The sequence below is a fragment of the Myodes glareolus genome, chromosome 24 (assembly GCF_982192425.1).
Source record: "Myodes glareolus chromosome 24, mMyoGla1.1, whole genome shotgun sequence".
NCBI lineage: Eukaryota > Metazoa > Chordata > Mammalia > Rodentia > Cricetidae > Myodes > Myodes glareolus.
Window position 1 is genome coordinate 47,176,157 of NC_142049.1, and position 16,351 is coordinate 47,192,507.

The window sequence follows — 16,351 nt, forward strand, 5'->3', positions numbered from 1 at the left end:
ACTGCCCACTCAGCAGAGGTGGAGCTGATCTTACTTGGCACCCATATTGCAGCCAAGAATGCCGTGAAGGTGGTATGCGCTGTCCTGTTTCTCGAGAGTTATCTTTAGCTTCAGCTCTTCTGATTTTTCCCATAATTCTTCACGTTCCAATTCTTTCATTTTTTCTCTCTGTCTCGCAGCTTTGTAGGAACAGTAAGATCATCAAAAAGCTTGTCGTTCGTCCCCATCAGGGTTTCAGCACGTTGTACACAGGGCTACAACGGTCTGATTCCAGTGTTCTTTGGAAATTTTATACAAACTGGCAAACATCATCTGCAGAATTTTATCAGTATTCTCTTCAATCAGAAGAATACATTCATTATCCCAGAAGTACAGTGCTCTTTCTGCAACCTGAAAATGAGAACCGGAGACACACTTGGACATCTACTTTAAAAGGGCTCTTCAAGTTTTTTGAATTGTGTTGGCTCAATGACGTCTAAGATTTCTTCAATTTCTTCTAAAAACATCACCTCTTTCTGACTGCATGTTTTGGCCAAAATCTCAGCAGTCCTTTGGGAACAGGCTCTGTCACGCTGTGTCTTTCTCCAGGAACTGTAGGACATAGTGTGCCAGCTGAGCACGAAACAAAGCAGTGTGCATAGGAATAAGGACCTTCATTAGAAATTGCTTACGTTCTGCTTTCAGTGGCGATGCCCAGACACTGATGATACTTCCTAAGATCTCAAGGAGTTCAGCCACACCGTTGAAACGTTCTGTTCCATATATTAACCTGAGAAAAATGTTGTTAATCTGCTTTCTGAAGAACGCTCTCAGCCCAAGAAACTTCCCATAAATCTGATATAGAACCGTCTTCAGGAAGTCGTGTTCTCTCGGGTCTTCACTATCAAAAAGCTTCAGGAGCTGTTGTACAAACTTCTGGTGAATGTATCGATTTGCAATGCTGGGCTGGAAATCAGGACTCTCCGAGAATCTCAAGAAGAAGTCATGCACCAACTGTATGTGAGGCCCAGAGGCCTCAAGTATGGACTCGTTGTCTTCTGAATCCACATCTGGATTATCACTTGATGGAAGCGTAGGGAAGATGTTAGCATTGATCATCTTTACTATAGCAGAATACGCTGATTCAACAATCACACCACTATTAGTTGAAACACACTTAGCCAGTCGATTCAGTGTTGCTCTTTTAATTTCTTTGCTCTTCAAGTCTGAAACAGTCACTGAAAACAAACAGTACACGGCACCGCACAGCTGTAGCTTCTGACAGAAAATCTCTTGTTCTTTTGAGGTGGCATCTTTGAGATGGGGCAGGGGCGCGGCTCCGCCTGGCTACCCTAACTGGGAACTGCGAGGAGCCCTGCTAGCGCTTCTGCCTCTGCGCCTTGCGCTTGAGCGCACCAAGTCCCCAGGAGAAGTCATTCAGTTTCTCCGAGGCCGAGGTGGCGACCGCAGCGACATCTCTACAACCCCGGCGTCACCCGCCACGGTTGGCCAGGGATGTCGGCGAGGGACCGGCGCGGCGAGCTTGCACCCCCGCGCTTCGTGCCCCGGTCGCGCCGACCCCGCGCTTCGCGAGCTGCTCGCCCCCACGGCATCTCACAGCTGCGTCCCCCGCCTCCCGGGGCTGGCAGAGGGGAGGCTGGGGCCGCTAGGGTGGTCGGTCAGTCGGAGACGAGCCCGATGTTTGGAAGGCTGGGGCGAGCGAGTGCGGCTGTGGTCCCCTGAGCACGCCTCGCGTCCCCTGAGCACAGAGCCCCGGAGTCGCCACCTTGGTCGCTGCCCTGCTATCCTCAGAGTTGGGATCCTCCTCCTAGGGCGCTCCCATCGCGGGGCCTCGCGAGCCTAGGTCGAGAGCTGGCCTCGCCTCTCCTGCCAACGCCGACCCATCATGGCCAGAGCGGCCACTCGCGCCCTGATCCTTGCATTGTAGCACTCGATCTCCCCCGCACGCCCACCGACCGCCCATGGAGCAGCCTGGCCGGCGACTGCTACAACTTCAGAGGGTGGATGCTCCCGAGGACGGGAGAGCGGGGCTGCTGTGGTGTTTCTTGGTCATTCCCATGTCCCACAATCTTGTACGATTTCAAAATGACAGTGACAAGTTGCATTTCACAAGTATTTATTTAACAATTTGAGGGTGCTTAGAGATCCAGACTTTAGGAACTAATTCAATTCAGTAAGTGCCTCTTTCCTTGGGGGCTGCACGGCTGGGAACATCAAGAGAAAACTCAGTATTTACTAGGCAGACTAGCAGGTCGGAAGTAGTGGGGGGGGGTCTCTACCACTCCAGCCCCATCTCTTGGCAAACTGGTCAGTTCTTGACTCTGCTGCCCTGTCCCATGAACCTCTGAACACCCTCTCTGGCATCACTGCAGTCAAGACAGACAAGAAGAAGATCCATAACCAAGCTGAGGACAACAGCTCCACACTCTGGACTCCCTTCAAGAGATGGCTGTGCTCGGAGCCCAGGAACACCAGGGAAGAAAAGGCTGGTACTGATCCTGCCTGAGTAAGCACCTACTCAGCCCAGGATTCCACCCTCATGCTGGATGAGCAGCACCAAGGGAGAGAGGGTGGGGTTCATGTATCACTGCCAACCGTTCCCAGTACTATACAGAGAAAAGAGGAAGGCTAGCAGGCAGTATGCACAGGATGCAGAGGAGAGCCCCTCCTGAATGTCCAAAGCCGTCAAGCTACACTCATGGAGACCTCTGCTACCTGGCCACTTTAGCAGCCCAGGCTCCTCCTAGTCCCCTATGGACAGCATCATAGTTCCTTCTAGCATGGAAGTATTTGTCCGTGTCTTTCCAGTTGGCCTCTCTCATGTCAGAGTAAGCACACCACATGTCTCTAGTTCCTGGAGAGGGAAGAGAATGGCAAGGAAGATTACCTTTAGGCAAAGCAGGGTGAAAACTTCTGTCCAACTCATCCCAATGACTTCAGCCTTTCACAAGCCCAGAGAACTATGGCTTGGCATGAATAGTTCTTACTTCCCCATGTCTGTGAAGAAGCATATTTGGAGCGAGTTTTAGTTTGAGGGATTCCTGTCTTAGCTCTGCTGTTATTGGTCTTTGGCAGCTCAAGAAAGCGTATAGGGGAGAGATGATCTCTAGAAGGTGTTTCATCAGACAATAGTGAAGCCCTCTCCGAAATGATCCCCGGAAACTTCTATATATTTTGTGAGCTCCTGAGGCCTCTTTCCTTCCTTATCTCCCCTCTCTCCTTTCTCCATTCCTTTCCTTTCTTTATGCTCTCTTCCTTTAGAGACAGCATGCATCTCTATATAACCCTGGATGACCTGAAACCCACAATTCTTCTGCCTCAGCCTCCCAAATGCTACAGTCACCACTGCAGCCGCAGCTCTCTCCCAGCACAGGCAACGGGAGAACCTGCTCTCCAGGCAGAGTGAGTGCAGCTCTGCCGTGAGTCCACGGATGTCCAGGGTCTACTGCAGCCTGGGCAGTTCCCAGCACCCCATCAGCAGGAGGCAGCAGGGTGTTCTCTGACAGACTGAAACAAGCTGGATGACCAGAAACTCTAGGTGGCAAAGGAACCCAGGTTTAAATCTTCTGTATCCTCTACAAGAACAGGGAAGAGTGTTCGCCACCTTGATGGCTATGCAGGAAACCGAGAAAATGCACGTGGGATGTTCGTGGAAGATTCTCCATTTGTTATCTTCATCTCACTTCTCTGTCCCCCAGGGAGGTGCCACAAAGAGCAAAAGGTCTAAAGAAAGGACAGCAGTGGTGAGCTGTGCAGTGAAGAAATCAGACCCAGCTGACATCAAATGGGAAATACCTTCAGAAGTAACGAGTTAAGGAAAGAGGGCAAGGCCAATATCTAGGCTGATTTAACTTTTATTCTGTTGCGGCTGGTGGGATGTCTTTCCCTTGGTGATAGTTCCCTGCCCGTGTCTCATCCCCAACAGACCTGTATTCCAGGTAAGTAAGTCATGGTCTTCTGCCGGTGGCAGAGGATCTGAAGCTTACTTAAAGACAGCTGCCTTCCCCAAGCCATGACCTGCCGCTCTCAGGTAGAGTGAGTGTGTGCTCATGAAGTCCTCGCTCTGTTCTGGCAGCTGTGTAGTGGACTCTGAGAAGCTGGCCAACCTGGGATAACATCTGTTCTTCTTTGGGTTTTTGTTAGATAGTTTATGTCTGCTTTTGGTCTCAGATAGATGGGGCTCTTACACCACCAGGTTAATTTTAAAAATTACTCTATTTATACAAATAATGCTTCTTGGACAACGCCTTTTCATGGTGTGAAGAGCTCAGTTAGCCTTCGCTGCTGTCACTGTGTTTGAGGACTGCACTGGTTCTCCTCTTCCTCCCCTGGAACACTGTGCACCTGGGACTCTCTACATTTCAAGGACACCAGACACAGAAGTGAGCCGTTCATCACCTTCCACAAGGGGGCAGCAGATCCCCTCTCCTGTTGGCGAATCTGCATCTTTCAATTACAGATTGCTCCTCTATTCCTGTGAAAAAGCTGCTCTACTCACATTGTGTGCTCTCAGGCTTGGGATCCTCACAGAAGAGGTCAACACTGACCATAAAAGTTCAGAACTACATAGCAAGAGCGACAATGTTCCCCTATCCAGGATATTTCACAAAAGCGTTTGCCCTGAAGTGTGTGGTCCCTACTCTGGTAAATACTTGGAATCCACAAATACAACCTCCTGCCCCCATCCTTTGTTCTTACCTAGACCAGCTTCTTTGATGAACTCGATCCACCTTTGGCTGTCAACTCCCAGGACCAAGAGACACAAAATGATGGCAATGGAAGGCTTCATCCTGCTGTAGGGTCAGGGAAACACAGGATGAACACTCCTTTCATGGGGTGGAGGATGCTTCTATGAGCTGTCCTTGTATGCCAGCACCAAATCCCACTGGATTTTATACAGAAATCCACACACATGTAGAGAGACGATGGAGGTGGATTCCAGGGATTTTCTAGCTTCCAATTTCCATGTGTTTTATTCGACTCCCCATGTCTGACAGTTTTCAAATGGACCACTAGTATAAAGCATTTGGCATTCTGATCTTGCCAACCAAAACCCAACTGTATAGGAAGTTTCTGGAAAGGCGTGTGGTGGCTTTATTGCCATCACAGTCTCTGCATTCTATCTAGAGAAGGCTGACTCTGCCCTCATCTGAATTCACACAGAAACAGACAACAAATCCCCATGCCAACAGTCCTGCCTCCTGTGAATGCTAATGCATCTAGTACATTCAGGAGAGAGACAGAGCAAGAAAACACAGCCAGTGAATGCTGGCGGGGAACAGAGGAACAGAGTCCGCAAAGAGCAAATGCTGGAAAGTTCGGACAACTCACCTGAGGCTGTCAGTTCCTGCTCAGACCTCAGGTGAACGGCTGGGGATGTGGCTGGGGCTATCTATATATATTGTCCCCTGACTAGTGAGGACATCCTGTTTGGTCTTGCATAATCCCACTTGGCCATAACTTATCCTTCAGAATAAAATGATTTCTTTTGACTCAGTTGTGATTTCCCCAGATTGTTCAATCTACCTATGCTTAGGAATGTGGCATGTGGAGCTTCCAGAGTCTTCCCCATCCTTACTGGAAATAATCAAGGTAAGGACTTTCCATTAAATCATGCAGGGCCAATGTCTAAGGAAGGAACAATAATACTAGAAAAAGAAATCTGAATATGTAATAATCATGGGGGTACATGGCAAATCCAAAGTCTGAGATTATGTCCTTTCAAAGCGTTTTCCAGAATTAAACTGGGCTGAGGATATAGGAGAGAGGACAGCAGAAATTGACTTTTGGCATCCACATGGGTGAACTCAACACTGGGAAAGGACTTCTCCAGACTCGTGTTTATTCATGAGCAATTGCTAAGATAGAAAATAAAGCAGATAAAATTCAGATACTGTGATGTAGGTGGGTCTTGCTTCTATGTGTTGCTTTCATTGGTTAATTAATAACGAAACTGCTTGGCCTGATAAGTCAGAACATAGGTGGGTGGAGTAGACAGAACAGAATGCTCGGAAGAAGGCTATGAGGCAGACGCCATAGCTCTCCTCATAGAGATGGACTCCGTTTAGACTCGTCCCGGTAAGCCACAGTCAAGTGGCAATATGCATTAATAGAAATGGACTGAATCAATATGTAAGAGCTAGCCAATAAGAGGTTATAACTAATGGGCCAGGCAGTGTTTAAATGAATACAGTTTCCATGTAATTATTTCAGGTAAAGCTAGCCGGGCGGCGGGAGCACAGCCCACCGTTGCTCCTTCTACAATACTGTGATAAGCCAGGAACACAGAACAATAGTTCAGGAATTTGCTTCAAAGTCATGAAGAAGTAAGACACCATCAGCAGGCATGAGCAAGGCCCACAGTTGTTAATTATGCTACAGTGGGTTCAGGCAGAAAGTGGCCAAGCACAGAAGAGGAATGCTGGGAGATAACATCAGGAAACAGCTGTTGGAGACAGAGAAGCAGCACTAGGTGTTTGTGGTAGTTCACATATGACTCAGTTTCCATCTGCAGTCGATTCTGACTTATGAGGCATTTGAGTTCAAGCTTGCCTGCTCTGCTTTTTCCAATAATCTTGAAGGTTATGAGAGACTTCTGATTTAGCCCATGGGAAAGAGCATTTTGTCCATGAGAAAAGAACATTCTATCTACTGGAAAGAATATGGCTGATGCCAAACCTCAGGACCATCAGTATAGAAAGTAAGGCTGCTTCTGAACAGCAAGTGCATGCTAGAGAGGAGGCTGCTCACTCAAGGACAAGAATGGTCTCATGCTTAGATACTGACTGACTGTCTGTGCTGCGCAATAAGTTTCTGCCTTTGCATGTAAGTTAGTTCTGAAATAAACTCTGGGCTGTTTGGCTGTTTTGGCATGACTTAACAGACCTCCCAATTCTATCCTGTGTTTCTGTCTCAGTTCCTTTCATCAATATTTCCTTAGCCTTAGCGTCCCCCCAATCCAGGACCCTAGCTGACTTTATAGCAGAGGGCTCCTACAGGTTTTTCTTTGTGAATTTATCTTATGAAAAAAGTCCATTGGGGGCCACAGTTCATTTTGTATCCACTACCCTTTATTCAAAAGAAAAAAAGTTAAATGTGTTCGCTTCCTTGGAGAATGAAGGATACAGCTACAACACAGTCGATATGATGAGGGCATCACATTTGTTTCTCTGTTCTCAGGGACTCTGGACTAGAAGCCTGGGGACAGTGTTCACCCAGAAAGAAATAGTTCAGGGTTGGGTGTTTGTTTTTGTTTGTTTGTTTGTTTTTTTTTTGGCCTGGTATTGTTTGTTACAAGAAGAGAGATGTGAATATTTCAAGATGATGTAGGCAAACCATGGTGAATCCTGGCCAGGAAGAGGAATAACAGGCGTGGAGAATGGAAGTGAGAGCTTTTTGTTGGACTGCAAACCACAGGGCAGCATGGCGGGTGAGGAGGACTTTGGTAAAGTGGTACAGGATCAGTCAACGCTGGGCACCATGTTTGAGAATCTTTATCCTAGATTAGAGGATCTAATTAGGATGCCTCTCAAAGGTTTGTTTTTTTTGTGTTAGTTATTTTGGACACCATGACATGAGAGCTATAAGGGGGAAAGCTGGCAAATGATTTCACCTCTTGGTCTTTAGCCAAGGCACTGCCAAGTCACATTTGGCTACTCCTTACATGGCTTATGACCTTGGGAAAGGGATTCTTTGGTGGCCTGGGTGAGGCTGGCTTGACTCACATTGCTCTAGCAGTAGGCAGTAACCAGCACTTGCAATCTCCCACAATCCCTGGTGGTGGCCCTGCTTGGGAAAGTGCATCACAGAGGACTTCAAGGAAAACCAATCCCTTTTCTGTTCTCCTGCCTTTTGGGTAGACATTTGTTCCCAGTGATTATATGCTGACCTCCTCAGCCATTCTAGACTCAAACTTCCCACATGTCCACCCTTCTAATCCACCCTCCTCTTCCTCCTCCTCCTCCTCCTCTTTTAATTTGGTCTTATTGTATCTGTTAATTTTTTTTTTTTTTGGCTGGATGTATGTTCATGCACCACGTGCATGTCTTGTGCCCATGGAGGTCAGAAGAGGGTATCAGTTCCCTGGAACTGCAGTTATGGATGGTTGAGAGCCAACATGTGAGAGCTGGGAACTGAACCCAGGTCCTTTGGAAAAGCAGCCATTGCTCTTAACTGCTGAACCATCTCTCTAGTTCCCAGCCTCTTCCTGATAGATTAGAAGACAAGTGAGTTCTTTCCCAGACAGTAAGAAGAGCTCTTCACATGAACTTGTTCTTTATTAACAGTTTAACTAACTCTCTGAGAATTTTATCCAGTGTGTTCTTATCGCATTCACTCTCCATCCACAACTCCACTCTCACCTCCCTACCCACCTGACTTAAAGATCTCTTCCTTTTCCTCTTCATCAAGTCCAGTTCTTATGAGACAACTACTCTTGGGGATGGGGTCTCCCTAGAGCTTGGTCAACAGGGGTCATAACATTAAAAAACTGACCCTTCCTCTCCTAGCAGCAATCAAATGCCAATGGGTTCTGAGCTAGGGATGGATTTCGTGCCCACCTAGCCCCCTCCGTGCTGGGATTTTGTCTGCTTTGAGCTTGCACAGGTCTTGTTCACGCTGTCACGATGGCCGTAGGTTCTCCTGTGCATCTGCCCTGTCATGTGTGGAAATCACTCCGTCCTACAAGTCACCCACCACCTTCACTTCCCCCTTTCTTTCGGTTTCTATTCCAAGAGATGCCTGAGTGTTGTGGGATGGGGTGTGATAGGTATGTCCAGGGATGTTTTTCTTTATTGTTCATTTTATTATCACACAATGTTGCCCTTTGTTCGTTTATGATGTGTCTCCATGGGATGGAATCTCAGGAGAAGGCCGCTGTCTGCCTTGTATTGCTATCATCCAGACACCTCTCTCAGTTCCTTTAGCAGGTGGTGAATAAATAAAGAGAGAGATGAGTGCATTCTGCAAGCTTATTTACTTAAAGGTGAAACTGGAGGGAATTTTAAAGGACTGCAAATGTTTGAGAGAAGCATGCCGTTTTGGAATAAACACAGACTGAGGCACAGTGCATTGCATCACTCCAGCACATGCAGGAACAGCCCACATCAGACCCAGCACCAACTTACTGTAAATGGGCCCAACCTGAATTTCCCGTAGAGTACTCCACAGCATTGAGTTATTGCCTGCAAGTTTGGAAGGACTCCACAGATAATGAACTTGTGTCTAGATGTGCACAAAATGTCCTCTGAGTGTGAGCCTGAATTCTTCCTAGCTAGAAATTTCAAAATGTGAACCTGGGAAATTTAAGAATTATGCAATGTTTTCTTTAGCAGCCAAGTTTGTATTTCTGCTGACGAGCCCTTTTTCCTTGTTTCCTACAGCTGAGAGGACAAAGAGGCTCTGCTTGCTTTGAATCCTGGAGAATTAAAAAAAGAAGTTGAGCCAGCCCCAGAGCCCCAAGGTCTGTGAGGAGGCAGGAGCACAGGCTCTCAGTCCCGACCTCTCCTTACCTCTCACTCCTGCTTCGTGCATATGGAAAGGACCGAGGGAGTGGAGGGGACGGCTAGAACACAATGCTTGAGGGGCGCCTTAGAGCCGACCTGCCATTTGAGTTAACAGGGACTGCAGGGACTTTCAGTAGCTGACAGGAGCAGAGTTGTCCTTCTGTGAGGAAAAAGGTAGTTGTGGAGCTAGATCTCTTCGTGTGCATTCAAGTGCCCAGAAAAGAAGGACAAACAGACCTCCTCAGCCCTCAGGAGGTTGCATAGAGGTCGCATAGCAGCCTGCTAGCAGACTCCATGCCCTGCCTGACACACAGGAGTGTGGTGAAGGGGTTCTGTGGACAGTCCCTGACACCCTGGTGCTTGCTCCTCATCTTGGTATTTAGGAAGGATGGAACCGTCCATATCATCAGAATTTGAAGAGTATCGGCAGTGTGCCAGGCAGATAGGGTGATATTCTGTTCACCTCTGCCACTTGTTCACCCTGGTTGGAAAGACCACTAAGTTTCGAGTGAAGATATTGGTGAGGTGATGATCAACACCTTACCCCGGGAGCAGATGCAGCTGCTCCTCTTTCCAGGAATAACCTCCATCGCTGAGGGCACCGGTGGGAAGGTGAAATTCCTGCCAAGAGCAGCCATGCACACCATTTCTGCAGAGACTCCCAGGTCAGCCTGAATAGGAGTGCCCCAGACTCCACTGAGGCCCTGGCAAAACTCCCTTCCTATGACACTCCTGTCCCTTAGTTAAGACTGGGAGGCCTGGTGGCAAGATACCTCCAAGTCCTTTGCATGGGAAGCCCAGAGCCCTCACTTCCCCAAGTGTCCCAACAGCCAACTAGCTCCTATGGTGGGAGGGGCACCTTACAGCAGACCTGACACTGGAGCTTAAACAGGACTGCAGGGACTTTCCATAGCCACTGTGACCCAGTGTTAGGAACAGAGAAGAGAATTTTACCTTCACAGTCAAACTAGTTTTGGTAAAACAAAGGCACGTGGTGGTGAAGCCTCCTGAGCCAGCATTCTAAACTGGCTCTGTTTCGGTAGCACATGACGCTTTTCAGACTACGTTCCTCTGCACTTAGTACATCTGTATCACACCCTCTTCTCCCAAGGCTCAGAGACCATTGCAAAAGAGGAGACATAAAGACTGCAAGATCCAGACATGGTGCCTGACTGAAAGGAAGCTCTTTTCCAGACACAGCCCCTGCTTGCATGTATGGCCTCACAGAGTAGCAATAATGACAGCATTATTGGCACAGTATTGGCACGCGCTCAGACCAGACAAAATCTCTACGTGGAGAGGGGAGACAGACACAAAGTCACCCATAGTGGAGGAGTTAATGGCAATTGATAGCCGCTGGGAGAGGAAGAGTGGCTTTTCTTTAAGGGTTCAGGCCCTACTAAGTCAGCCATGCTGTGGTGAAAGGCCACACAACCAAGGGTATATGAGCAGAACAAATTAGGCTTGGTGGATTAAAATAATCCAAGAGAACACAAAGGTGGGTTGATAGAGAAGGCAGGGTGGACCTGGGAGGAGTTGGGGGAAGAGAATTACTGTGTTTGCTGTCCCTGTAATAAACACCATGACTGGCGTGGCCTGAACAAAATTGGTTCCATAAGGTCACACATTTGCATGCTTGCTCCACAGTTGGTAGAATTGTTTGGAACGTGTTAGGAGGTGTGTCACTGTTGGATGGGTTTTGAGATTCAAAAGCCCACACACCATTCCCAGCGAGTGCATTCTGTGCTCTCGCTCTCTCTCTCTCTCTCTCTCTCTCTCTCTCTCTCTCTCTCTCAATATGTAAGCTCTAGGCTACTTCTCCAGCACCGGGATGGTCAGCCTGTGCCATGTTCCACACTGTGACAGACTCACACTCTGAACTGTAAGTGAGCTCTCAATTAAATGCTTTCTTCTATAATTTGTCTTGGTCATGGTGTTTCATCACAGCAATAGAAAAGTAACTAAGACAATGACCAAAAGAAGCTTGTGGTGGAGAGAGTTTACATGGCTTGTAGGTTACATACAGTTTTTCCTCCGGGGGAAACTAAGGCAAGAACTCGAAGTGGTAACTTGGCATCAGAGGCACGGAGGAATGCTGCTTACCAGATTATTCTCCATGGTTTGTTCAGCCCACTTTCTCTCTGTCTGTCTTTGTTTTTTGCTTTTGTTTTCAAGATAGGGTTTCTCCGTGGATACCTGGCTGTCCTAGAACTCACTCTGTAGACCATTCTGGCCTTGAACACAGAGATCCACCTGCTGCTGCCTCCTGGGGGCTGGAATTAAATGCATGCAGCACCACTGCCCTGCTCAGCCCCACTTTCTTATTTAACCCAGTATTGCCTGCCAAAGGACAACACTGTCCCAGGGGCCTATGACCTCTGACACCAACCATTAATCAAGAGAATGCCCTACAACGCAAGGCAAAGTGACCTACACTTTAATCTCAGCATTTAGGAAAATATTTGTGAGTTTGGAGACAACCTAATCGATACAGTCAGTCCTAAGCCAACCAGGGTTACATAGTGAGAATTTGCTTTGAAAGAAAGAAAAAGTAAAAGAGAGAGAGAAACTCAATTCTCAATTGAGGCCCCACTTCCCAGGTAATTCTAGCTTGTGTCAATTGAGAAAAGGTCAGTTAGGATGGAATGATTGGATAAAGTAAATTATTGGAAATTTTCAAGGAAATAATAAACAGTGAGGAAAAAGAGAATACATTTTGGTCTGCTCCTCTAGCTTTGTCAGACATGCTTTTACACACTCACACACACACACACACACACATAGACGCACACACGCACGCACACACACTTTCTTCTTGAACATACTAAAAAACAACTAAGACAGAGCCATTATATTAATAAGATATATTTATTGAGTATAATATAAAGGATCTGAATGATAAGAGCCCATTATCTTAGTTTAACTGGAACCATGTTTTCTTGGCAGTGCACATAAGTGTGCATCTTTCAGGCTTTGATTTTTTACACTTTAAAGAAATACAGTGTGCCACCTCTACATGTTTCTGATAACCTTCCCTGTGACACAGGCTAGCCTCAATTTACAACACAACCAGGGCTGGCCTTGAGCGTCTGGTCTGTCAGCCTCTACCCACCCCAGTGCCAGGAATCTAAGTGTGCACCATCACCAGGTTTATACAGCTCTAGAGAAACCTCTAGGGATTCATGAGTGCTATGCAGGCACTCCTGAACTGGGATCTACCTGTGGTCCCCAGTGCAGTGTCTAGGATAGGATTCCTAGGGTAGGATGAGGCTTTCTCGAAGCAGTGTTCTCTATATGAGAAGAGGCCACAGATGACAAGGTCTGGAGTCAGACCGTGCATAGGACGTGACTGGTGAGGCAGAGTGGCATCACTACACAGAAGAACCTGGGAACAACGATGACAAAAACAGAGAGGCCCGGGTATGACCAGAAGATGTTGGGGGTTGGGACACACATCAGATCTATATCAAGGAGGAAACTGATGGTCAGCAGACTTGAGCACACCAAGAGCAAACTCTGCTTGCCGAGGAGCCTGACAAGGTTGTCAATGCTTTGCTAGCAAAAATCTGCTTGACAGGGGAAGCTAATGGTGTTACTGGCTGGAGCAGATTGGGTGGGGTTGTGTGAGGGGCCTGCCTGGCTTTAGGTTGGTGCCCAGTGGTCACAGCTCTTCCTCTACTCATCCTCTATGTGAGGATACACAGCAATTCTTCGCAGAAAATATTTCTGAGAGTTCCCAATTTCCACCAACAAATTCCATCCACAAAGTATTTGTTGGCTATTTCTAGATTCTCTGCGGTTCCTGTGGGCACTGAGAACAAGGACATACTGTCATGGGGAGGGGAATACGTCTTATGGCCTACTCCCCTCAGAGCAGCCTGTGTAGGAGGCTCAGAACTTCTCAGGGAGACCATTGGGTCTGAAGTAATTAGGGTTCTTGCCACTTCGGCCCCATTCCTCAGCTTTTTTGGTAGACTCCAGGCTTTCCAGTCCAAAGTTTCTCATTCCAAAATAATAACGGTTTAGGAGGCCTTGAAAGTATTTCTTGCTGGTGCTGAAATCCAAGGAAGGGAGACAGGATATGAATGCCAGAGTGAGACAGCCCCACCTCAAAGGCCCCTCCTCCTCACCTATCAAGGAATGACCCAGAAAACACTGGAGGAGCAAAAACTTAGCCACAGGAAAGAGGAAATATCAGTCCCTTCGGGAAGGGCCTCAGCTTGCTTGTCCTTTTCACACCCCGTGACAAGATGGATTTGAGACCGCATCTTGGTGTTCACTGTTTCGTTGTGGGTGTTATCCACCCTCACTCCCCAGCCTTTCCCTCCTTTTCTTGCTCTCCAGACCACCCAGACCCTGCAAGCACAGACAGTGGGAGAGGCCACAGGTAGGAGCAGTGAGAGGCCTGAAGCAGCAGGACCATTACCTGACTATTTTAGCAGCCCAGATGCCTCCAGCTCCCCTCTGTTGAGCCTCAAAATTTCCCCGAGCAGAAAAGTATCTATCTGAGTTTGGGTAATTGGCTTCTAGATTGTCCCGATAGGCTCTCCACAAGTCCCAAGTACCTATGAAGGAAGAAAAGTTACAAAGGTCAGCCTGGGGTCATTGGAGAAGTGAAGGAATGCAAACTTTCTGTGGATTTCCACATTTTAGCCCTTGACAGTTTAATCCTTTGAAATATCCATGGAGGTGAGTGTATGTCTCTTGGGATGTCTTCCGTGGTGTTCATAAGCAGGGCACTTCTCCAAGGATGATTTTGGGTTGGACTGATTGAGAGATGATGAGTCCTGGCTGGGTGTCATATAGATCTGTGTGCACACTACACAATGTAGGGGTGGAGCTGTCACGTAAGAGAACTGAGAGGTGGCATTGACATCCCAGGCATACGATCCAGGAACAAAATTGTGCATGAGAAGTGATGGGGAACGCATTTTAACCATGGCCACTAAGAAAAACACAACCAATAGTGTGTATTAACTACTTTTCTCATGGTGGTGATGAAATCCCTGACAAACAACTTAGGGAAGTGGGCTGTATTTTGTCTCACAGTTTGAGGAGAACACACGGTGCGGTGACCAGTGTAAATACATAAGTAAACAGTGGTATTGAAATACACATAGACTTGCAATGCTGAGTTTCCAGGACTCCGACATCCTTGTTCTTGGTTGTTGTCTAGAATAGGAGGGGAATTGTGTAGAAATAACTATCTGCAGGTATGTGCACATTCACTTAGTTCATGTGTCTCTAGGAAATACTGAGTGCTCACTTACACTCCAAGACTGGCAAATTTGTGGACTGTAAATTTGCTCTGTGGAAGACACTCTCTGGAAGTTCCGACTCCTCTGGATCAGTATCAGCAATACAGAATGGACCTTGTGGCCCTGTCTGAGGATCCCTCAGGAGGTGCCAAGTGACCAGTGTAGAGTCAAGAAGCCACATAAAGCCACAGTCCTTCCTGACTCCGCTCTAGGTTTTAAATGCGTACCTGCTCTGGACAGCAATGTGGCCTCTGCTCAGCGTGCGTCCTGGAACAGTTAGCTGTGCCCATCACCTCTCCCTTCTCACCTTGTACGGCCTCCTTGAAGAACGAATACCAGCCATCACCACTGACTCCCATGAACAAAGAGCAGAAGACAAGGATTGGGGCAAGCCTCATGGTGCTGCAGAGCTATGAGAACAGTCGCACAGGCTGATGGTGGCACACACCTGTAGTCCTAGAACTCTCAAGGCAGAGGCAGGTTAATCTCTGACTCTAAGGCCAGCCTGGTCCTCAAGGCAAGTTCTAGGCCAGCTGGAGCTACACAGTGAGACCTTGTCTCAAACAAAGAAAGACAGATCGGCACTTTTAGCAGTAAGACAATTTAACCTGCATTTTTATCTTTCGTCTCTGAATCGTTTGCTGCAAGGATGAGAATAATGGGCTTTAGAACTCTCTTCCAGATCATTGATTGAATAAACAAGATTTTCAGGGAATTGTTGGCTAGCAGTCCTCTTGAACTTAGTGACACTGACTGAAGCTGATCAACAAGCCTTTCCAGAGTTCCTCTTCCACTTAGACCTCAGTGATACAGAAATGCAGTCCACACAGATGTCAGTCCATAGCCTGTGTTCCTAGGATGTCTGAGGCCCAGGCTTTCATCCCCAGCCTCACCACACAAAGCAATTCCAGCAGCAAAGGCCTTTATTCCCAGCACTTGGGAGGTGGAGGCAGAAGGCTCAGATGCCTAAGTCCATCCACAGCTATGAAACTGGTTCCAAGTCAGCATGGGCTTTGTTGGACCCTATTTCCAGGGGAAAACTGCTAGAAACATAATTGTTCCCAATTAGAACTTACCAGCTTTATATGAAGTTGTTCTCAGGAGCACAACAAGAGCAACACTCCCTGGAAAGAGTGCCAGTTATGTCCCTTCTTTAGCTGAAGATCCAGAGGACGTAGGGCTGCTAGGACTAAGCGGCGATGGAGCAGCTGCTCTTTCTCCTGGCTCTAATATTGATGAGAAGAGCCCTGTTACATCAAGCTTGGCAGAATTCTTCTAGCTCAATCACTCCTGTAAATAAACAGCCCCAGGCTGGGACAACAGTTCAGTGGTAGAGTGCTAGTCTAGCTTGTATGAGGCCCTGAACTCAGTATCCAGCAGCACAAAGGAAGAAAAGCTAGCGTATTGAGTCAAGCGCTGCTGTGTTCAAAATAGCGTTATTCTGAATTACCCCAAAATGTTTTTCTTTTGACTTCGTTTTCGTAATTCCTACCTCCTTGCTCCAACTACCCTGGATGACACACTGAAACGAACCCTTTCTTCCCCAATTTGTTTTGGGTCATGTTTTCTCACACCAATAGAAACCCTACT

General features: G+C 47.4%; 1 protein-coding gene, 1 long non-coding RNA gene and 1 pseudogene across 5 annotated transcripts; 1 reads left to right on the forward strand and 2 right to left on the reverse strand.

Moving 5' to 3' along the window:
* Nucleotides 1-358: 358 nt before the first annotated feature.
* LOC148118215 (serine/threonine-protein phosphatase 2A 56 kDa regulatory subunit alpha isoform pseudogene) lies at nt 359-1,592 on the reverse strand (annotated as a pseudogene).
* Nucleotides 1,593-3,080: 1,488 nt separating this feature from the next.
* Nucleotides 3,081-11,421, forward strand: LOC148118216 (uncharacterized). Its single transcript, XR_015736307.1, has 2 exons — nt 3,081-5,592; nt 9,381-11,421. It is a non-coding gene; the product is annotated as an uncharacterized LOC148118216 (long non-coding RNA).
* Nucleotides 11,422-12,352: 931 nt separating this feature from the next.
* On the reverse strand, nt 12,353-15,994 carry LOC148118217 (serum amyloid A-4 protein). Of its 4 annotated transcripts, none has more exons than XM_087901435.1 (4): nt 15,838-15,994; nt 15,069-15,171; nt 13,930-14,068; nt 12,353-13,557 (listed from the first exon to the last, which is right to left on the reverse strand). In XM_087901435.1, the coding sequence occupies exons 2-4, from the start codon at nt 15,157-15,159 to the stop codon at nt 13,395-13,397; spliced, it is 393 nt and encodes a 130-aa protein (XP_087757561.1). In that variant the 5' UTR covers nt 15,160-15,171; nt 15,838-15,994; the 3' UTR covers nt 12,353-13,394. The 4 variants fall into 4 exon arrangements, with proteins under 4 accessions (XP_087757561.1, XP_087757559.1, XP_087757560.1 ...); XM_087901433.1 differs by having other exon boundaries at nt 15,069-15,223; nt 15,838-15,992; XM_087901434.1 differs by having other exon boundaries at nt 15,069-15,217; nt 15,838-15,991.
* Between the last annotated feature and the right edge of the window lie 357 nt (nt 15,995-16,351).